We start from the raw sequence: 23,110 nt of genomic DNA, 5'->3' as shown, positions 1-23,110 counted from the left end.
ATGTAGATAGTAGAGGTTGTGGGGTTGGAACATGCCAGCCATGCGAGCCAAAAACATTTGAGGATATCCAAACCATTTTTTTTTGTTCAAGGGAATCATGGAATATGAGCAAATCGAATGCAGGGTAAAATGCGTAGAAATGGAAGATGACTCAGACTCCTGTTTAGTGGATGAGCACGATCGAGGAGCAACAGATTTATGTGTTTGAATCGTCAAACATTTTCTTCTGTGTAAATTTAGTCAGTTAAAATGATTTATTAAAGATCTGCAAAGGCATGGATCAAGTTTTTAAGGTAAGCCCAGTTAGCAGTGTGGACTCAAGGTCTATAATTTAGAGCTTGGAAGATGTAACTCTTCAGATGGGCCAACTAGATAGGCTGGCCTCTCAAGATAGTCCATTAAATGCGACAACATACAGCCCAGTTGCTTGTAATCAGATGATCACCACAGCAACATTAGCACAGTTTTGAATACAGATTGATGTAAAAGCGGCAAAGTGACAGCCCCAATGACCATAAAAACGATTGGTCCAAGGCCTTGAAAGGAAGCAGTATAATAATACAAGTTTGAACCTTAAGAAACTTTTTTTAAATGTTATATTAAGTTTTGGTTAGGAAAGGCAAGGAGGAAATAGAGAAAGCCAACCACAAATTCCAGAGTCTGAAGAAGGTTCCTGACCCAAAACATCACCAGACTGAAGAAGGGTCCCAACACTAAATGTCACCTATCCATGTCCTCCAGAGATGTTACCTGGCCCACTGAGTTACTCCAGCACTGTGCTCTTGACACAAATTCTTTCTGGACTGAACATATGCAACAAACAGTTGCCAAAATTATAGTAAAACAAAGAGCATCCCCTTATTAGTTTTCCTATCTTCTTATAGCAGCAAATCTCTCCATATTATTCAGAACCACTAGGTTAAAAAAATCCACAGTAAATACTCCAAGATGAAGGATTTTATTTTAGAATTCCTAGCATCTGGTTACATCTTTCGAATGTAAAACAACAACTAGCGACAAATAGGCTATGAATACATTTAAAATTAACATAATCTGCAGAAGCAATACTTGATATGTATAGCCAACAAAGGCATACGCTGTCAAGTGTAACAATATTTATCTTCAAGTGTTAAACGAGCAATCAGATACAAATGTAATAGTTGAACTCAAAATACAGAGGCCACAAGTAACCTGACAGCATTTCAATAGCATCTATAAAGTTAATTCACATAACCATTTGTATAGCCATTCATGACATGGTTCTTGTTGATGATATTGTCAGGTTTTGCAGTTTTGAGAGGTACAGGCTGAGCTGCTGAGTGATCAGTTATCCGTGTACTCATGAAACTCCTTTGCATCTTGTGTTCCAGGAGCATGTGATTTTGAGGAGGAAGAGCTAGACAGGCTCTAAAAACACAAAAAATCCACATTACTAATCAATCACAAATTCCTTACCAACTCAACCCCACCACAGCTAGTCATTTAATGGCACACTTCCAGCCCACCCCCAATGATCAGCCACTTGTGTACTGTGGAAACTTCATCTCCATATTAGAACAATGATCACAACAAACCAATTTCTACCCTCTCCCACAAATGCGTCACTGAAGAAATAAGGAACTGCAGATGCTGGTTTACAAAAATCAGTTATGCAGACCATTAACAAGTGATCAAATCCCCACTAACCTTTGTTGAACCATGGCATACTTCCTCCCAAATGAGCCATCCAATCTAATCTGGTCTGGTGCCCCTTTCCTTGATCCAAATCTTGTCCCCACAGACTACTTTTATTGTCAAATCTTCCAAAGGTGAAAGGCTTCATTGTGGTGAGAATCAAGATTATTCCGAGCACTTACCTCAAAATATTTTCGATGCACGTCCTTTGTTTGAAAAGAGAGTTAACAACTGGAGTTCCACCTGGCACCAATGGGGCCTTGCAGAGGTAGCTGAGAATCGAGAGAATGCTGTGGAATGTTTGGAATTCAGTGTCCGATTCAGTTCGGAATGTTATTCTTTGGCAGAGCTCAGTCAGGATTACCAGATCCAGAATAAGTGGACTGGCAAGCAGGGAATCCTAATCAAAAAAAGGTTTGAACACAAAATTAGGGCCCCTTTATAACGTATTCAATAGCTTCCCTGAACATTAAATGTTTAGTCACAAAATGGGCCTCCAAATTAGAGAAAGGTCATGACTATGTATAAATGGCTAGTTTCAAATAAAAACTGTACTTTTTAAAGTTGAGTAAATGAGAATGATAAAGAAATTAGCATTGAGTCAAGATAAAAAGAAAAATAAATGGGATTGAAAAGCAAGAATTCACCAGTGCTGATGACCTTTGTGGTAATGCAGAGTGGTTGCACTGACTGTCTTCTTCCAGTATTCCATAGAATAGAAGGCAGCAAGCATTAAGAATGAAGAGGGGAAATGGGGAACTACAGAACAGTCAGCCTGACATTCAAAACATGGAAAATGCTGGAATCTAGTAAGTGGTAACAGGGCACAGGGAACATAACAAAATCTGGGTGGACTCAACATGCGATTTACAAAAGTGAAATCAGCTTTTTGACAAACCTTCTGGATGCAAGATAAGGTTTTAACTCGCAGAATTGATTGGGGCAAACACAATGTAAAGTATTTAGTCTTTCAGTAGCCCTTGGATAAAGGCACCATATAATAAGACCATTAAACATCATTCGTGACATGCTCATGGCAATGATACACAGAAAACTGTAGGCCCAAGGATCATCAGGCTCGGGATGGGATCGGAAGGGCGCTGCAGGGATTGGTGCATGGACTGCATCTGTTCACAAATTTATATCAATAGCATTGTGCAACACAAGTCCTCCACAGCTTATGCAAGGGTTCCATTTGCAAATAGGAACTGTTCCTAACCCAAGTAGTTAGGAGTCGGAAATCCAGCTGCCTAACAATACAGTCAAATAAATAAATCCAAATAAAGCCAACCCAAGCGCAAGGAGTAGTTAAACCAGGGTATTTAACTCTACTATTCGGATTTCTCTGCAACATGCAACGATACTGCTGCAAAACAAGTTCCTACACAATAGCAGATGCCTGCAGCAGCCAGAAAATTCCACTTGCTGAACCCCCACATGTTCATTCATATGTACTGGTTGTCCACAAGTCAGGCATTTGTAACCTGGGGAGGGATCTGTGAACACAAATACACTAATGATACAAAGCTAGGTTGTGCTGTGAATGTCTAGAGAATGCAAGAGCCTCCAGGTAGATTTTAAAAGGTTAACCAAGCATAGACTTGGCAGAAGGAATACACACTGTGGGGGAAAAAGAAATCTTTGAGGAAGTTTGGAGAGGAGATTTCATTTTTCTTTCCTACCAGTCAATAAAAATATTTTCTCCCCCCCAATTGCAAAACCCCAAATATTGCCCACTTGACAAACCTCGCAGGTGTTGTGGAGGACAATGGTATTCGTGCCGCCCATCATAATCTCAGATGTGTACTCATCCATTGCACGCTTGCTGTCTCCAACATATGGGACATATTTAATTACAACCTAAGAGGCACAGATACACAATAAAATAAAGGACAATTAGTTACAGCTCCTTTTAAGTTTCCAAGCAAGCTTTGTCTATTAAATCATTCCAGGTATAGAAATTTCAATATTGATGTGCCAATAGAAAATTAGTCCACAAGTCTCATGTTAAAATTGATCCCATAAACATCTTTTCAATAGGCTGGGGAAGAACAAAAGGTTAGAGAGCTTCTAAGCTCAATTGTGTTAAATCTGGAATTGCCCTCCTGCAGCTTTATTAGAGACCAAATGGAAATTTCCAATCATCCTATCCACACAGGAGTTCATTTGGCCCATCAATTCTTTGCCAACTCAGAGTAATTTCATTTCCCCACTAAATCTTTCCCTCTAACCCAGTCTCTCCACATTCCCATCAACAGTTTTGCCCATCTATGGACAGAGGTCAATTTACAAAGGCAACAACTTGCATGAAATTTGTATGTAGCAGGAAACCTGATAATCTGGGGAGGACTGCAAAATGGTAACTCTTGCATATAAACTCAGTGGGGTGTTCTGTACATTCTGTACTAACAGGGAGATTGTGCTTATGTGTGGTGATAGGCTTGCTGAGCTATATGCAAAAGTAGTATTTCACTGTACCTTGACACACATAAAGAAACCATTGAAGCTTATGTAGTCTCAGGGAGACCAATACTATGGTACTTCCAGGTTTCCACAGAGGTCAGTATTGACCTAGATCACTGGAGCAACAACTCTTCCAGCTGCACCATTATGCCACCCTCCGTTTCTCAAGTTCAGCAGCAGCAGCAGGTAAACTGCTCGACTTGCATTAAAATTAACATGAGCGAGAGAAAAAAAAACCAAGAGGCTCTTCTGGTACTTACACAATGATCCGGCTTCTCAAATGGTTTATATAGGATAGGATTGGATTGAACCATGTCATCTACAACATTGCTCTTTGATATCTCCTTTGATCTAAACTGCGCTGGAGCAGAAAGATTTTTTCCATCGTTGTTGCCCAAATGATTATAACTGACAATTGAGACAGTCTGCAGGAAGAAAAAGGCATTGATATTTCTAGACACTAGTCTGCTTTTATCTTCAATATTAGTCTGCACAGAAAATAAATCTTTGTACTTCTGTACTTTGTATTTCAATCGTTGAAACCAGAGCCATGGATCTTAGCACGATCTAATAGCCAATTAAACGGGCTAGGTTCCACATGTAATTTTAAGCAGCAAGCCTTTGCTAATACAACTAGTCTACATATTAAACTTTACACTTTAGGAGGGAGGGGTATTGAAGGAGGGGGGGGAGAGGTGAAAGTGGAAAGGTATAAAATGAGCTAGTCAGTCAATTTTGTCAGAACAGAAGGTTCCCCATGGCTAAACGTTCCACAATGGACGGCCCAAATTCCTCTAATCATGATCCACAAATAAAGACAGCCATGGATAGCTTTCAAATCTTTCTAAAAGTAGAAACACAGTATACAATTACACAGCGCAGCTTCGAACACTGTGTTTGTTTCTCAGGCAGAATTCCAGAACAAATTATAGCTCCATTATTAGTCACCCAATGGGCCAATTTATTTCCCCCAGGGCCTCTTCTTTTGTTTTAGAAGTGATGTTGCTTTTTGCAAACCTACAATGTTTGAATACTTTCACTCCTGATCATATATATCACTGTCCACTCGTCACAACCAAAACATACCCTGTTGTCACGGATAACGTAGGTTCACCAGTACACAGTAGGGGTCAAGCTGTCTGGCATGGGGGTAGAGAGGGGAAGTTTTGTTGCTTTCCATCACAGTGAGGGGGTGTTTGGAGTCACTGTGATGGATGTTTGTGTTGGGGGTCTTGTGTTTTTTTTTTGTGTTCTGTGACTGCTGGAAAATGTAATTTCGTTCGGTATCTCGGTATCGAATGACAATAAAAGAATACAATACAACACAGCAGAAGCAGTGAACAGAAACAAAAAAGCCATGTTGCAAATTGTCCTTGTGCTAGCAGCACATAAAAGCATGTTCAGTTCTCACTTGAAACCTTTGCTATGTTAAGATCTGATAACTAGGTACAAATAAAACAAAAATAGATACAAAATACTGGAGGAACTGTCAGGCTGTGGGATGTTCTCCAGGGATGCTGCCTGACCTGCCGAGTTACTCCAGCATTTTGCGTCTATCTTTGGTATAAACCAGCATAGAAATTCATAAAGTCCTTAGGCCCAACTTGCCCACACTGGTCAATATGCCCCATCTACATTAGTCCGACCTGCCTGCATTTAGCCCATATATATCCCTCTAAACCTGACCTATCCAAATATTTCTTAAACGTTGCAATAGTCCCTGCCTCAACTACCTACTCCGCAGCTTGTTCCATACAACTACCACCCTTTGTATACCCCTCAGGTTCCTACTAAATCTTTTCCCACCTCACCTTAAACCTATGTCCTCTGGTTCTTGATTCCCCTAATCTGGGCAAGATTAGGGGAATCAAGATTAGGGCTATTCTGCATGTGCAGTTCCTTGTTATTAAAAATAAAATAAAATAAATTTATATTCTTGCAATATTATAATTCAATCAAAAAGGTGAAGCCAAGAGACTATGGATCACTTATCAGGAAGATGGAACACTAAAGAGCTTCTCACCTTTAGCCCAGCACTGACAAGAAAGTCCACCAGGACAGATTTGATTTTCGTCTGGCCAGACTTGAAGTCATCCCCTCCAATAAACACCTTGTGTTTGACAGCAAGATCAATGACTCCTGGCACAAAAGTGTTCTGTGGAGAGCCATTGATGTAGGCACAGCCTTCCAAAATGCTGGCCACAGCAAACATAGATGATGGAGATATCTCTCCTCCACACTGTAAAGAAAGTGGAAATGACAAAATTACAATTAGCATTGCACACATTCAGACACACACGGCTTACAGCCACGTGGAGTCTTGGCAATGGCCAGAAATCTATTCTAACAAAATCTTCAATGTGAAATATTAACCCTGGTTTCTATTTCTACAGATTATACCTGGCTTGCTGAACATTTCCAACATTCTTTTTGCACAACTAAATCTTGAACAAAAAAATCCTATTTGCTGGAAAACATGCCAAGTATATTCATTCTAGTTTTGAAAGTTTAAATCTATTCAGTTATCTAGTTTTGAAAGTCTGTCTATTGTTATTCTAGTCTTTAAGTGTTTACCTCAATTGTCTTCATTAGATTTCCTGCAGTATCATTTAATCCACGAGTGACATCACAGAAGCGCTCAGTATTTGCTGTCCACAGAACAATCACTTTGTTAACACCACTCTTTGTCTTGAAGTCCCTGATATCTTTTCTAATTTGATCTAGCTGTGGAAAGAAATTACAATTCTGTTGAGGCATTGTACGGACAAACAAAAAAAATGAAACCAATTCACTAAGAATCATAATTCTACATTTAATTTCCTCTACCACCCCAGCAACAGCTGTTTTTATCTGGAATATGGTTCAACAGAGACAGGGCAACCTTGTTTCTCTTGTCACCAGTTCATGTGTTCTTTTCCCACAGTTTTTTTTGAAAGGACAATCTCATCTGAATGAACAGTCTTTAGCTATCAGAGCAGTAGGGTCACTGGAAAGTAGCTGGGGAAAGCTGCCTCAGCCACAGGCACCTGAATATCTTATGTAACTCTGGCAGTGACAGCCAACACTGCTTGTCCTGCAAGAAAATGGCATACAGAGAGTATGATCAAATACTTCCTATCATGTCTCATTATAATCTTAATCTGCTGCAAATATTTCTGTACCTGCTCCTTTTTGGAACCATGGAACACATGGTCAGCCCGGGAACCCTGATTAGCAGCAATATATTCTGGAAAGTAAATAGAAGGTCGTGGCTGGAACTTCCTCATGTAAGGCTTCAGCTGTTCTTGAAGTTGCCAGTCCAGGACTTGAGCTCTCTCCATTGCATCACTCAGATCCAGAGAGGAAATATCCCAGCCTGGAAAATAACATCTCAAATATTGTACCATTTGCATCCAAAAAGCATCTTTCACATCTCCAAATCACCAATCTCTCCAGAGCTAATAAACTGATTCTAGTGCATCGCACTTACATAAACTGATTCAGTTGATTCACACATAAACAATTCCAGTTCACCTGCTTGATATGGTGTTGGGACAAAAGCTGCTCAGGACACTGAAAGACAGCAGGTTCTTTAAAACTTTTTTAAAAAACACCTATGCACTCGGATGTAGAGGTCACAGAGCCTGAAGGGTTCAGTCCACCACACTGTTTGGTGCAATCTTAGTTTAGAGATACATGGCGGAAACAGGCCCTTCGGCGCATCGACCAGCACATTAACACTATCCTACACACAAGGAAAATTTACACTTTATTCCAAGCCAATTTGCCTACATAGCTGCATGTCTTTGGAGTGTGGGAGGAAACCAAATACCTCGGAGAAAATCCACACGATCTCGGGAAAAACGTTCACGCTCCGTACAGACAGCACCTGCAGTTGGGATCGAACCAGGGTCACCAGCGCTGCAAGCACTGTAAGGAACAACTCTATCACTGCACCAATATGGGCGCCCAATCAAGTTCAAATCTATATCCAAGTCCCGAGTCAGCTCCATGCCCACACCTATATGTACTACAGGGCAAAAATGATAATTTCTAATACATCAATGGTGAATCTGTAGAATTAGCCACAGAAGGCTGTGGAGGCCAAGTCAGTGGATATATTTAACAGAGGTAGATTGTTGATTAGCACAGATGTCAGAGGTTATGGGGAGAAGGCAGGAGAATGGGGTTAGGAGGGAGAGAGAGATCAGCCATGATTGAATGGCGGAGTAGACTTGATGGGCCGAATGGCCTAATTCTACTCCTATCACTGATGATCACTCCATGACTATCATACTAGCAATATTGAAATTAAACACATGAAAGGAACATTTTAAACCATGCAGGCAGCATGTGGTTCCAACAATTTCTGAATGAGACAGCAACAAAAATAAAACTTCTACCAAAGAAATGTGAAGCATTCCGATTGTTGTGATACAGCTGGGTCTAGTTATTGCATCTAACAGACCTTGCACTACTACTCAGAGAGAGGGAGAGGAAATAAACAACCAATCATACAATTGTTACCCTGAGGTAGTAGCATGATACATACCGTCAAAAACAATCTCATTTGGATTCACAGTGGGCAGCAGGTCCTTGAAAGGAATGTAGATGTCACCAGCAGAACCAACACCTATACACACCGTTGAGGCTTGAAACAAGGATCCGTAGTAGTTTGCAACCTGTTTGTTGTTGTTATTGGGGAGGACAAGATATATTGAAAAAGAAGGGGTGCAGAGAGAAAAGATAAAATTGTGATTAAAACATCAAGCTCAAAGTAATCTATTTTCATAAACATATCTCTTTAACGCAATATATAAACTCAAAGGCTTAGTACACTGAGATGCGTTCTATGAACTAATAGTAGAATTTACATACAGTACAGCTACTTACAAACTTACTTTCCTTATTAGAATGCAAGTGGGATGGGAGGGGGATGTAACAAAAAAAATCAAAAATATTGTCCCTTATCCATATCTCAATGAAATCTTAAAATCAATGCCTCAAAGGAAACATGGTATTTCACACTATTAGTCCTAAACAAAGAATTGATGCGGTCTAGGACTGTGGAGGAAATAGGCTCAGTACCTCAATGACCTCAGTTTTTAAAAAAAATTACACAATACTCTTAAGATTTTATTTATATGTCCTAATGGAATAAAGTCATGCTGCATAACATGCATTTTTATAACATGATTGATAAATAAGGAAACATACTTGTATTACACTGGCCGAATTGGTAACAAGGCAATTTTGATCAGGAACTAGAGACCACTTGCGTTTTTTGGAAATTAACAAGCAGGAAAAAAGCTGTCTTGCAAATATAGTCAAGGAGGAAAAAACTAAACAACTTTCCAAGTAACCTTCTTGCAGACACCATTGCCTCTTGATAACACAGGTCTGCCAGTTTCACCACAGGACATAATTGTTTTTACTGAAATCTGTGCAATAATACTCTGTTGAACAATGCAACATACAATATTTTGGTTTGCATTAACAAAAATAGAACTTAAGGCTATTAAAAAGAACGAAAAAAATCTTTAGTGGAAAAAAAATCTTTGTTATTGGAGTCTGACACTCTCTTGTTCAATTTCACTTTTCCCCAAATATTTGACAAAATGTTTTGCTAACATGATTTTCTATGAGGTTTCTTAGGAAATCGACTATCATGTTTTAGCAGATTTATCTGAAAGATGTGAACCAATGATTGAGAATCGGTTATATTTACAATGGCTGTTTCACATGGCATAATGGGGAATGATTCAGAATGTACTCAAGAATACTAATCTGCCATATTAGCTTTTCAGGACATGCAGCTTGTTTGAAACATGAAGTCTCTCAAATGTTCCAATCCTTTAAAATTCTATTTGAAGTCCTGGAAGAGAAACTCAAGAAGGACAAGTGTTGCAAGACTAACCTTCTTTCCTGTTTTGGTCATCCAGTGAAGTCCCAATTGGTTGGCCAGAACTGCTGCAGTAACGGTGGTTCCATTATTGCCACCCCATCCAACTAGCATTACACCGAGTTTCGGCACCTTTCTCTCCGTGCGGAAGGTGAATTTGGTTGAACATGGCCTCACCTAGTTAGAGCCCAACACAAACAGATTTTTAAAAAAACAAAGTCTTAAGTCACAATTTCCCTCAAGGGGAGTATTAGAGCTTGTCATGCCTTGATAATGGAGTTCTGAGTTAGCATTTACCCCATCTGGAGATATGACCAACTCTATAAGGCACAATGTTGATGTTGCAGCTAGGTGCACGCTTTCCCCACTACCTGCCTTGATAAGCAGGAATAAAAATATGGCCTTAGGTGAAGATACATACATCATGAAATCCCAGGTAGAATTGTATTCAAGTGTAACGAGGTAGAAGGGAAGCCCAAGCCAAGGTCACGCACAGTAAAGAGTCGTTTATGAAACCAGGTAATGTTACTATAAAGTAGATTGAAAGGATAAAAAAGGACCCATAAAATAATTTCTCATGATTGTGTGAAAATAATGATAAATTACACACTTGGAGAGAAAGGAACAGAAGAATCTAACAATCCCAAGTAAAATTACATACATTCACATCAGTGAAACCCACAAACAAAAACATATCTGATCAAATTGAGTCCTTATCAAACCCAACCAACATTACCCACATTTGACTTGGTAACAAAATCGCATAATACATCTCTAATAATGTGCATTCAACAGATGATTATTGAAATGCTCTTATTGAAGGGCTCCCTAATAATGCTTAAAACTAGAAATATTGCAAAAAATCTCACCCATTGCTACCAAAACATAGTCAGACACGATTTATGATCCTGTCACCTTAATGTTCGGGATCGAACGGCTACCTAGAAATGTGACAAGCAGCATTAACCACAACAGGACAGATGCTTAATAAGTTAGAAGCAGCCAACTATAACAGGAACATAGAACAACCATATTTGGTTGGCAGACCATTATGCAGAAGAAATCTGGTGTAAACACATCCAAGATGCTCCTCAAATGACTGTTCGCAGCTGGTTATTTTCTGTTTTAAATGGGTCCAAAATTCAGATTACTGAAAGAATAGCTTATATCTAATTGAATCCTTGTACAGAGGAAGTAGTGTTCATCTTTTTACGAATATAAAGATAGCCACATTATGATTTTACAAGATTGGCCAATATAATGGGAATTAATTTCATTTAAATTTATCTGGCTAGGAATAAACAAAAGATTTGCACTTGTATGGCATCTTTTATGATCTCAGTACATCCCACAGCGCATTATAACCAATGAAGTTCTTTAAATGTATTTGTCAATGTAATATAGTTAACACAAGTGCCCACAGCGCGCAATAATGACCAGATAGCTTTTTACAAAAAGGCAATTGTTGTGGGATAAATATTGACCTGGGTAAATTTCCCTGCTCTTCTTCAAAATAGCACCGTGGGAACATTTTAATCCACCTGAGAGCAGAACGGATAGATATCAAGACGGTTTGTTTTATCTCTTCAATTTGGAAGGAATTAGCTTCTCGGAGGAAAGCAATTCATTGTGAAGGTCGGAGAGAAGCAGCAGCCAGAAGCAGCGAGAGTATTGGCTGGAAGTAGGTGAGTCAGAGGGAAAGAAGATTTAAAAAGAGCACCAAAGGCCCAGGTTCGAGTAATTTACAAATTAGCCCTAAAGTAGTTGATTAGGTAACAGATAAAGAAGTGCGGTTGTAGCAGAGCGGCCTTGTTGAGGTGAAGTGCCTTGGTGAGTAAAGTGCGAGTCCTTGGCTCAAGTCTTCGGCGAGGAGGCTACACGATTCAAAATTTGTGATTTTCTTGTCCATTGAAGAAATGGCAGGCTAGTTGGTACAGTGCGTTTCCTGCAGGATGTGGAAAGTCAGGGACATTGCTGGTGCTTCTGGAAACTACACCTGCAGAAATTGTGTCCAGGTGCAGCTCCTGAATAAATGTGTTGGGGAACTGGAGCAGCAATTGGATGACCTCAGGGCCATCCGAGAAAATGCGAGTTACCTGGACAAGACCTACAGTGAGGTTGTCACACCAAGGATACAGGAAGAGCAAAGGTGGGTGACTGTGAGAAAGAGGAGTAAACATAGAGTGCAGGAGACCCCGGTGGCTGTACCTACTGAAAACAGGTACACCCTCTAGGGAGCGGATGACACGACAAGATTGATTGGTAGCCAGGGCTGATTCCAACCCTGATGCCGAGGCTCAAGGGGGAAGAGTGACGTCAGGCAGAGCCATAGTGGTGGGAGACTCTATCGTCAGATATTCTGCGGCATTGGGCAGAAGACTGAAAAGCAGGACCTGCAGGTTAGTGATCTTAGGATTGCTTCCAGTACCTCATGCTAGTGAAGATAAGAATAGGAAGATAGGGGAAATGAATGTGTGGCTGAGTTGGTGCAGGGGACAGGGATTCAGATTTCTGGATAATTGGGATCTCTTCCAGGGCAGGGGTGACCTGTATAAAAGGGACAGGTTGCACCTAAACTGGAGACCAAGCGGGAAGGTTTACTAACGGGAGGGTTTAAACTAGATTGGCAAGGGGGTGGGATCTCATGCAGGACAGAGTCACGTGAGAGGCTAGAAGTTGGTATGGAGGGTGGTGTGGGAAAGGTTAGTGGACAGAATAGGCAGGTGAAAGGCAGAGGGCGGGGACGGAGGGTTAGTTTAAACTGCATTTTAATGCAAGGGGCCTGGCGGGTAAGGCAGATGAGCTTAGGGCATGTCGAGTAGATGAGTATAGAGGTTGGGAGGTCAGGTTGCAGTTGTACAAGACTTTGGCGAGACTGCATTTAGAATATTGTGTTGTTCTGGGCACCATGTTAGAGGAAAGATATTGTCAAGCTTGAAAGGGTTCAGAAAAAATTTACGAGGATGTTGCCAGGACTAGAGGGTGTGAGCTATGGGGTGAGGTTGAGTAGGCTGGGTCTCTATTCCATGGAGTGCAGGAGGATGAGGGGAGATCTTATAGAGGTATACAAAATCATGAGAGGAATAGATCAGGTACATGCACAGAGTCTTTTGCCCAGAGTAGGCAAACCAAGGACCAGAGGACATAGGTTCAAGGTGAAGGGGAAAAGACTCAATAGGAATCAGAGGGGTAACTTTTCAAAGGGTGGTGGGTGTATGGAACAAGCTGCCAAAGGAGGTGGTTGAGGCTGGGACTATCCCATCGTTTAAGAAACAGTTAGACAGGTACATGGATAGGCCAGGTTTGGGGGGATATGGACCAAGCCCAGGCAAGCAGGACTACTGTAGCTGGGACATTGTTGGCCGGTGTGGGCGAGTTGAGCCGAAGGGCCTGTTTCCACACTATCACTCTATGACTCCATAAATAACTTCAGTAGATCTGAAGTATTACACATATGCCCATTGATGCACTATATTTTAGTGTTCTGCTTCTAACAAGCATGTGATAATCATTAAAACCAAAATACATCCAAGAGGTCATTCCTGAGCAATTAATGACATGCTTACTGTGAATGAGAGAATCTCTATGATCTGGACATTCAGTAAACAAGATGTTCTGAAGAAATCAGCAATTTCATGAATGTTATTCCTGTGTTGTACAAACAAAATAAACCAAAACATCCTTGGCACACTCTAAAGGATCAGTTAAAAATATTTAAACACATTAACTTCTAGGACTTGAATTTTCATTATAGTTTGATTATTGAACTAACCAGGCATTGTATTGTGGATATGCTGCAAGACTAAAATCAAGTTTTGAAAGTACAGACTAGTTAATGGAGAGGTAGCTTCCACCTGGGTGGATTGCAGAATGGGAAGGAGAACTTTTAAAATACTATGATCGACAAGTGATAGTTTATCTTTTAGCTAGCTAGTCTTCATGGATGAAGGCGGCTGTAAATTGTGGACCACGGGTATATAAATGAAGATTGCTACTGCTGTGAAAATGAAGTTGGAAAGGACCCAAATTTTAATGGTCTGGATCATCAAGGCAATTAGTACTTCAAATATAACCTGGCCCCATCCTACCTGACTGACCTCCTCCACAGGTACACTCCCACCTGCACCCTCCGCTCTGCTGCTGCCAACCTCCTGTCCCCCCACATCCGGACCAAACTCAGATCCTGGGGGGACAGGGCTTTCTCCATCGCTGCTCCCACCCTCTGGAACTCACTACCCCAAACCGTCAGAGACTCCTCCTCACTCACCATATTCAAAACATCACTGAAGTCTCACCTGTTCAGCACTGCCTTCAACCACTGACCGTCACCTCACCTTCTGTCTCCTTTTTCTGTTTGTTTACTTATTTATCTATTTATTTTCTTCTCTATGTTCTAGTAATCCCTGTAAAGCGTCTTTGAGTGTTTGAAAAGTGCTATATAAATGTAATGCATTATTATTATTATTATTAAATAATTAGAAATTCATTTCTACTCTTTGATGTCAAATTTTCTCCTAAGAGGTAATCAAACTGTAAATAACATGCATCAATGAACCAAGGCTGTAAGGAAACAGCTGGGAAGTTGGGCAACTTTCAAAGATCCAACATAGGCTCAATGGGCCAAATGGTCTCATCCTTTGCTTGGAGAATTCTGCTCCAAAACAGCATGCTGTAAATTCAAATCTCCAACAGAAGGTTTAACACCTTCACCCAGCAACACACTGGTTTTCCATTATTTCTTCCACTTGAGATCACCAGGATCACACTGAAAAAGAAAAGTGTATCTGATCCTCAAACTAGTATCAGCATTGTCAGTCATAAAAACAAACAGACAATAGGCACATCACATTCTTAGTTTGGTTTTAGTTTTAAGATTTCATTTTCAAATTGGTATCCAGTTCAAGCCAAAATATTATACAGTAAACCCTTGTTATAACGGGCCATGGGGGTGGGGGTCCGTTATTGCCAATCGTACGCAACCGAATAAAGTATTATCAGATGTTCAGTTCAGTTTAGTTCATTGTCACATGTTCCGAGGTACAGTGAAAAGCTTTGGTTTTCACTGGTTAATGCACAAAAGAACAAAATGCTGGAGTAACTCAGCCAGCATCTCTGGAGAACATGGATAGGTGATGTTGGGACCCTTCTTCAGACTGATTCAGTCTGCTGAGTTACTCCAGCACTTTGTATAATTTCATCTTAAAACTAGGCGCCAATGTCTCTTGTCTGCACCAGCGATTTCACCGGTTTAACAAGGCTCACGTTATAGACCCCAACTTTCTTCAGGCTGCCACTACCGACAGGACACTGTCACTGTGGGGCTCCCTCCACTCTCATCCATCGTTTTGTCTGCTCCCCCATCGTCTCCCCTGCAGTCACCGCCATCTTCCAAGATGGAAGGGGGGGGAAGGAAAGAAGCCAAGTGGACATAGCGACGGAAGAAGGAGGCGGCAATGGAGGAACAAGCGACAGCGGACAAAACGATAGGAAAAGGAGATGGAAGAGGGAATAAAGTGGCTGAGTGGACAAAGTGATGGCCAACAGTAAGAAGCGATAGCTGGCGACAGGGGAGGGAGGCTGGTGTCAGCAGATACCTCCACTGTACTGTACTGCCTGAATCCACTATAACAAGGGTTTACTGTTTTGACATATGGCACCCCATCCCATATCCAGTCAATAGGTAACTTTTCCATCCTTATATGTATATAGATACAATCAAGATAAATATTATTTTGTTAAATATGCACACACTTTCTACCGTGTATCAGCCTTTGCCCTACGCTTGACAGGACATAGTTCAAGAAGTGCCCATAGCTTTCTAGTGTTTTGTCCAAGTGATCATTATTTATGTGAAAACTCAGTAAGAACATTTTTATCCAGCATCCAGTACAGGGTAACTGAGGGCAGGGGAAAAGGAGGAAATAGAAAAAATATCAACAGAAACTCCAACCAATTTTCTTTCACTCCGATCCAAAAAAGAGTTGCATAGTTGAGCTGCTGCATCACAGCTTCAGTGACCTGGCACTTGATCCTGACCTTGGTTGCTGAATGTTTGGAGTTTGCACATACCTCTTGCCACTACATGGATTTTTCAGTTTCATCCCATACCAAGATGCGACATTTGGCATGTTTATTGGCTATTGTAAATTATCACTGGTGTAGCTGAATAATACGAGCAAGAATGGATTGGCAGGATATGGATGGAAGGGTGGGATAATTCAGAGAGGGAATATACCCATCGAATCAACTGCTCTTTCTACATCATGAAGAAACCATGTGAAGAGCCAACATGCTCTAATCACAAGACTAATTATACACATTTGTAGCCTGAATTTAGGAAGGCTCATTCTTCAAAAAGAAAATTGCTTCATTGATTACTTTCCAAAAATAATTAGAAAAATATCTTCAACAAGCCACTCCTACCTTACTCTCTCACAATTCCTTCCAATTGTTGCTGTTTGTTCATCTAGCAAAACCAATTCCAATACCAAAAGCATTAGAATCAGTAGACTGTTTTTTTTCAGCAAGATATGACCAGTAGGTTATGTTTAAAAAAAAAACATTAGGGTGCTTGGAACAGGAAGGCAAATGCAAATAAAACACAAATCCCCAACTCTTGAGTGAGCTGAAGTGGTTTCCTTTGGGTCAAGGAATGAGACAAGAGAGAAAAAATAGAGCACATATTTACGAGAACTAAAAGTATGAATATGATCTTTGAATAAAAAAACTGAAGCAATAATTTATTATTTTATCATAGATTCCTAGAGTCCCACACAGCCAAATTTTACACATATCTATTGCAGCTAGACTTGTGTACATGATGGAATGTAGGCCTCAAAAACTCCAGAAATGAGTCCTGCTCAGGATGGGAATCTGGTCTAACTCCAGCAACTTGTTATTAATCGAATCCTGTGTAAACATAGTCTAAAATGGCACCACAATACTCACCTTGTTGACAATCCATTTGACCAGCAACTACAGTCAGAAAACAGATGCCTTACCTTAATTGATCCATTCTCCTCGTGGACTTGTGTGGTCTGATAGGGATACTCTGCCTCAATGTAATCTTTGGTGTAAGTCACGTCTGGGCTGTCAACAATAAACTTCTCTGCCATCCTCAATTAGGAATGTTCCTTAAAAAGGAATTTGCAAGTCAAAAATGGTTTGGCAAAAAAATGACAAAAAAGATTTTAACAGCAACCATTTCATCAACTCAAAGTTAAAGCTGGAACCTGATCATCTTTTTAATTATTAAACATCTCTAAAAAAAGTACAGCAGTCACTGTCATGTTAAACAGGAATCCAGGTAGTGGTGTCCTGTTAATAAGAGTAGAACCCCCCCCCCCCCCCCCCCAGATTTACATTAAATGAACGAGCCCCGGGTTCATGCGAGCATGCAAGTCCCTGATATTAGCCATTGCTGATGAAAGATTTAGAGCTTAAAAGGAGATTACTCTTACAGGAAGCAACTGGCTAGAAGAAATGTAAGCAAGTCATCAGCCTACCCTCTGGGAAAAAAAAGTCTTGGGGTTTTCCGGCAAGACTTGGAAGTAAAGAAATAAAGAAAATGTTTTCCAGACCTGCCATTTTCCTCATGATCAGTTCAGACCACATAGATCATTTTTTCTGCTCTTTCATTCCTGGAGAAAATGTCTCCACACCAGGCACTTTTTAAAAATCAGATTTAATTTTAGACACAAGGAACTGCTGATGCTGGTTTACAAAATAAACAAAGTGCTGGAGTAACTCAGCAGGTCACACAAAGAGCAGTCCCAACCCAAAACCTCACCTACACATGTCCTCTGGAGAGGCTGCCTGACTCGCTGAGTTATTCCAGCATTTTGTCCTTTTTTTCTCCAGATTTAATTTTATTGAATAACTATGCAATGAGAAACCCACTCTAGAATATCGGCGCAGCACAGACTACCAACATGCCGATCCTGTGTGCTGCATGAACGGATGGTGGAAGACGACCCTTTACTGTTTTTTCAAAGGGAATGTGATAACAGCAAGGGAAAGATAGTTTGAATGCATCAAAGACCAGGATTTAGTGGATCCCTCTCTAAATGGCAAAAGAGGGTTAATAGATTACACAACCTACTTTGCTATAACAATCCCATGCTTAAAAATGTTGTTCATTTCTTATTTCTTGTGGTTTTTATTTAAAAGTATTTCTGATCTGCAAAGAGAATTGTGATAATAAAGCCAAAATTGTAAAGCTATATAGAAGGCACTAATAATGGTCCTTACGTAATTTATGGAAATGCACTACTATAGTTTACGAGATGATCTAGATTTTCCTCTTTATTATTCTGCATTTCAAGTTATTCCGGATTTCTGTGGGCTAGTAACCAATCAAGTGATTTATATATTTATTATCAGTTCTTTAGTTATATCCCACATAAAACCTTTGCACAATTGCGTAGTTACCTAAAGAACCAAGAAATTGACATGGTGCTCATCTTCCCAACCTTCCAAAGCATGCAAAGTATAGAGGGTCAATAATGTTTCCACTGTAGACCATCCCAGTCAAAGATCATTATAAAATAAGATTCTGAACCAAGCGATCAAAACATTGGGAGCATTCACAAAATAACTTTGGGAGCATTCACAACATTTCAGATCTCACATCACTGTAAAGCAAAGCTAATAGATTGTTTGGTGTACCAACAAACTGGCAGTGTTTTTAAATTGATTGTGCTATATCCATCCACGAGTTCATGCGTAAACATTCCTGACCAATACCAAAAATTTACCGATTTTCTTGGGGAAGATGCAAAACTCTTTATGGAAATTGCTGCATTCATTTAGCTATATAAACATAGCACAAAAAGTAAGGAAATTTGTGTTTGGTAGATTATTTCTTTGTTGTAACAATGCTTCTTGGCAATAAATCTTATACCGTTGGAAAGCCTGTTTATTTCCCTTTTAAATGGTGCCACATTTGTAAGGAACATGCATTTGTGGGATGAGCAGCAGAGCTGAGTATATGGGTTGCGCCCATGAAAAATTTGCCAAATCTTCTCTGCCAATGCCAAACAGCTTATTCTGTTGTTGCTATTGACTCTTGTTTTGAGCTTCTGGTACCCCCAGGTGCAGACAACCAGTGGCAATCCCATATCTCCACAGTCTGGGACCGAACTCTATCCTCCAAGATGACAATGCTCGCCCCCACAGAGCAGGGTTTCTCAGAGACTACCTCCAGAATTTGGGAGTGGAGAGGATGGAATGGCCTGCCAGCAGTCCTGACCTCAACCCCATTGAACACTTGTGGGATCAGCTTGGGCGTGCTGTTCGTGCCAGAGTGACCAACACAACCACGTTGGCTGACTTGGGACAAATGCTGGTTGAAGAATGGGATGCCATCCCACAACAGTGACCAGCATGAGGAGGAGGTGCCAGGCTGTTGTGGCTGTGTATGGTTCTTCCACACGCTACTGAGGCTCCTGTTTATTAAATGAATAAATTGTTAAATTGCCAATATGTCTTGTTTCTTCAGACTTCAATCATCCAATCCACCAAACAACACCGAACAAGAGTCAATGGCAGAATAAGCTGTCATTGGCAGAGAAGATTTGGAAGATTTGGCAGATTTTTCATGGGCGCAACCCACATACTCAGCTCTGCTGCTCATCCCACAAATGCATGTTCCTTACAAATGTGGCACCATTTAAAAGGGAAATAAACAGGCTTTCCAATGGTATAAGATTTATTGCCAAGAAGCATTGTTACAACAAAAAAATAATCTACCAAACACAAATTTCCTTACTTTTTGTGCTATGTTTATTAACATTCTATTGCATCATCTTTGGTAATTCCTTTATTCCCTTGATGTTTTGAAAGCTCCAATTCTAGCACTAGGAAAAAAAAACTCTTTTATTGAAACTCTCAGCAATTAAAGTGTTGGAGAAATTGGAGACACAAGCAACAGTGTACAAAAACATGAGTGCAATAAATCAGGTAAAGGCAGAATCCCTTGCGCAAGATAGGGGGGAAATAGAGAACCAGAAGACTGTTTAAGGTGAGGGGGGGGGGGGGGGGGAGAGATTTAATCGGAACCCGAGTGGTAACTTTATTTTACTCAAAGGGTGCATGGAACGAGCTTACAAAAGAGGTAGTCGAGGTAGGGACTATTACAACATTTAAGAAACATTTAGACAGAGACAATGGATAGGACAGGTTTAAAAGGATATTGGCCAAATGCAGGCCGGTGGGATTAGTGTAGATGGGACATGTTGCTCGGTGTGGGAAAGTTGGGCCAAAGGGGTTGTTTTCCACGTTGTCTGACTCTATAACTGCAGATACTGGTTTATAAAACAAAAAAGGACACAAAGTGCTGGAGCAGCTCAACATGTCGGGCAACATGTGTGGAGGAGGATGGGACAGACAACCTTTGGGGCTGGGACCCTTCTGTACCCTTTAGGACCCTTTCCTATACAATGTTGAGTCCCTTTCCTATCCATGTAGCGGTCATAGTTTCTTTGCAATGTTATTATTTTTCCTTGGTAGAGGTTTCAAATACAAGAGGACATAGGTAAGAGAGAGAGAGAGAGGAGTTTTAAAGGTGATCGGAGGGGAAAGGGACGTATGACAATAACTTCTTCTGTAGAGTGGCCCGCTTCCTCTTTCCCCCCTCCCTTAGCACCGCTGGCCTTTAAGAGGGTTTTTCCACTAGTGGGAGAGTTTAGGACTAGACTCAGTCATAGCCTCAGAATTAAAGGACATACCTTTTGGAAGGAGATGAGGAGGAATTTGTTTAGTCAGAGGGTGGTGAATCTGTGGAATTCATTGCCACAAAAGATTGTGGAGGTCACCAATGATTTTTAAGGCAGAGATGGATAAGATTCTTGATTAGTATGGGTGTCAGGGGTTATGGGGAAAAGGCAGGAGAATGAGGTTGAGAAGGATCAGCATTGATTGAACGTGTAGGAAGGAACTGCAGACACTGGTTTAAACCAAAGACAGACACAAAAAGCTGGAGTAACTCAGCGAGACCGGCAGCATCTTTGAAGCGAAGGAATGGGTGATGTTTCGGGTCGAGACCCTTCATCAGACTGGTTTGGGATAAAGGAAACGAGAGACATAGGCGATGATGCAGAGAGATAAAGAACAATTAGTGAAAGATCTGCAAAAAAGTAACGATGATAAAGGAAACAACCCATTGTACGCTGTTTGTTAGGTGAAAACGAGAAGCTGGTGCGACTTGGGTGGGGGAGGGATGGAGAGAGAGGGGGAATGCCGGCCGGGGCTACCTGAAGTGACAGAAGTCAATGTTCATACCACTGCCCAATCGAAATATGAGGAGCTGTTCCTCCAATTTGCGGACAACAGGGAGACCGGGGACAGAAAGGTCTGTGTGGGAATGGCAAGGGGGGATTAAAGTGTTTGGCAACCGGCGGATCAGGAAGGTCCAGGCGGACTGGACTCAGCGGGACAGGCAGGTAGGCAGCATCTTGCTATTGAGGGCGTGCAGTGTAGGTTTACTAGGTTAATTCCCGGCCTACTCCTGCACCTATTGCCTATTGTCTATTATCTCTCTCTGACTCAGGAGACTGACGAGTATTTGGTTGAATGACGGCGTGGCGTGGACTCGATGGGCCGAGTGGCCTGATTCTGCTCCGGTTCGTCGCCTGGTGACCTTGTGTGGCGGCGGCCGAGCAACGGTTCCCAGGGGGGGAGGGGAGTGGGAGAGTGGGGGGGGGAAGAGTGGGAGGGGGGGGGGAAGAGTGGGAGGGGGGGGGGGGAAGAGTGGGAGGGGGGGGAGAAGCTCGCGGCAACCGCCCGCCCGCGCGCCTCCCGCCAACCCGCGGCCGAGCAACGGTCCCCTGGCGTGAGGGGAGGGGGGAGGGGAGTGGGGGAGCTCGCGGCAACCGCGCGCCTCCCGCCAACCCGCGGCCGAGCAACGGTCCCCTCGCGTGAGGGGAGGGGGGAGGGGGAGCTCGCGGCAACCGCGCGCCTCCCGCCAACCCGCGGCCGAGCAACGGTCCCCTCGCGTGAGGGGAGGGGGGAGGGGAGTGGGGGAGCTCGCGGCAACCGCGCGCCTCCCGCCAACCCGCGGCCGAGCAACGGTCTCCTCGCGTGAGGGAAGAAGGAGCTCGTGGCGCCTCCCGCCCAACCCTTCGCGGCCGCCCAATCCTCCCTCCCGCCCCGCCCAACCCTCCGCGCCGATGGACCACGATCGGCGGGGAGGATGGAGGATGGAGGATGGGGGGGTGGGGGGGGGGGGTGGACGACGACGACGCCTCGCGTCGAGAACCATCATCTCCATCGACGATGTGTGAGGGGGGGGGAGGAAATCAAAGGTAATAACAATAAGAGCATTTTTGGGAGAGAAAAAATGTCCGCCTGAGGGATCTTGTCAGAAAACCTACCCGCCCCCTCCCCTCCCACCCCCCTCCCCTCCCCTCCCCTCCCCGGAGCCCGGCGGTTACCGGTTTCTCTCTCAGCCAGGTTGTGTGGGATGATTTGCTGGATGCTGTTGTTGGATGGATTTCTGCCGACGTGACCTTTTTGTTCTTTCTTTGGGAAAAAAAAAGAGAGAAGATAGATCAATTCGGCGTCTGGGTGTCGAAGCTCCAACACTGCTGAACGCTCCTAGCGGTTTCCTTAAATATAGAGTCAGCCTGCACTTCGATGCGAGGGCGGAGACTTGAGATCACCCACCCACCCACTTAAAGGGCCATTGAATTCTCAGCCTTTTTTTCCCCCTGCCAGGCAAGCAAATAACGAAATCCTATAACGCAACTGCAGTTTGCAAAAGGAGGTTATGTCTCAACCCGTGGGTAAACAATCTTGCTTTCAAAGAGCCCCGGCAGAGTTAGTTGTATTTTTCCACCAAGCCCACCCTCTGTGCCTGTAATTTGATCGATGAAAACTTCTTCTGGTTTTTTTTGCTCTCTGATTGGTGTTCCGTGTTACAACTGCAGACAATGCGAATTCAAAGGAAAAACAAAAAAAAAAAACCCCCAGAACATTCTGGAAAAACTGTAATTTTCCATGACCAGGTTTATGTGAGCCATGCGAAATGCTATTAATTTGCAACGGCTTTACATATATATTGAACATTAACACCTTGCACTTAACAGTGTTTAG

General features: G+C 42.1%; 1 protein-coding gene across 3 annotated transcripts; it reads right to left on the bottom strand.

The window, feature by feature from the left end:
* Positions 1-939: 939 nt before the first annotated feature.
* Positions 940-22,642, bottom strand: LOC144607368 (inositol-3-phosphate synthase 1-B-like). Of its 3 annotated transcripts, XM_078424158.1 has the most exons (12): positions 17,020-17,146; positions 13,585-14,783; positions 10,888-10,959; positions 10,034-10,195; positions 8,669-8,798; positions 7,299-7,492; positions 6,712-6,861; positions 6,161-6,376; positions 4,398-4,562; positions 3,421-3,534; positions 1,857-2,074; positions 940-1,407 (listed from the first exon to the last, which is right to left on the bottom strand). In XM_078424158.1, exons 4-12 carry the CDS (start codon positions 10,130-10,132, stop codon positions 1,221-1,223), a joined length of 1,473 nt encoding a protein of 490 aa, XP_078280284.1. In that variant the 5' UTR covers positions 10,133-10,195; positions 10,888-10,959; positions 13,585-14,783; positions 17,020-17,146; the 3' UTR covers positions 940-1,220. The 3 variants fall into 3 exon arrangements, with proteins under 3 accessions (XP_078280284.1, XP_078280282.1, XP_078280283.1); XM_078424156.1 differs by lacking the exons at positions 10,888-10,959; positions 13,585-14,783 and adding an exon at positions 22,450-22,642 and having other exon boundaries at positions 17,020-17,151; XM_078424157.1 differs by having other exon boundaries at positions 10,888-14,783.
* Between the last annotated feature and the right edge of the window lie 468 nt (positions 22,643-23,110).

The sequence above is a fragment of the Rhinoraja longicauda genome, chromosome 28 (genome assembly GCF_053455715.1).
Source record: "Rhinoraja longicauda isolate Sanriku21f chromosome 28, sRhiLon1.1, whole genome shotgun sequence".
NCBI classification, from domain to species: domain Eukaryota; kingdom Metazoa; phylum Chordata; class Chondrichthyes; order Rajiformes; family Arhynchobatidae; genus Rhinoraja; species Rhinoraja longicauda.
This window is presented reverse-complemented; position numbering and strand designations above follow the sequence as displayed.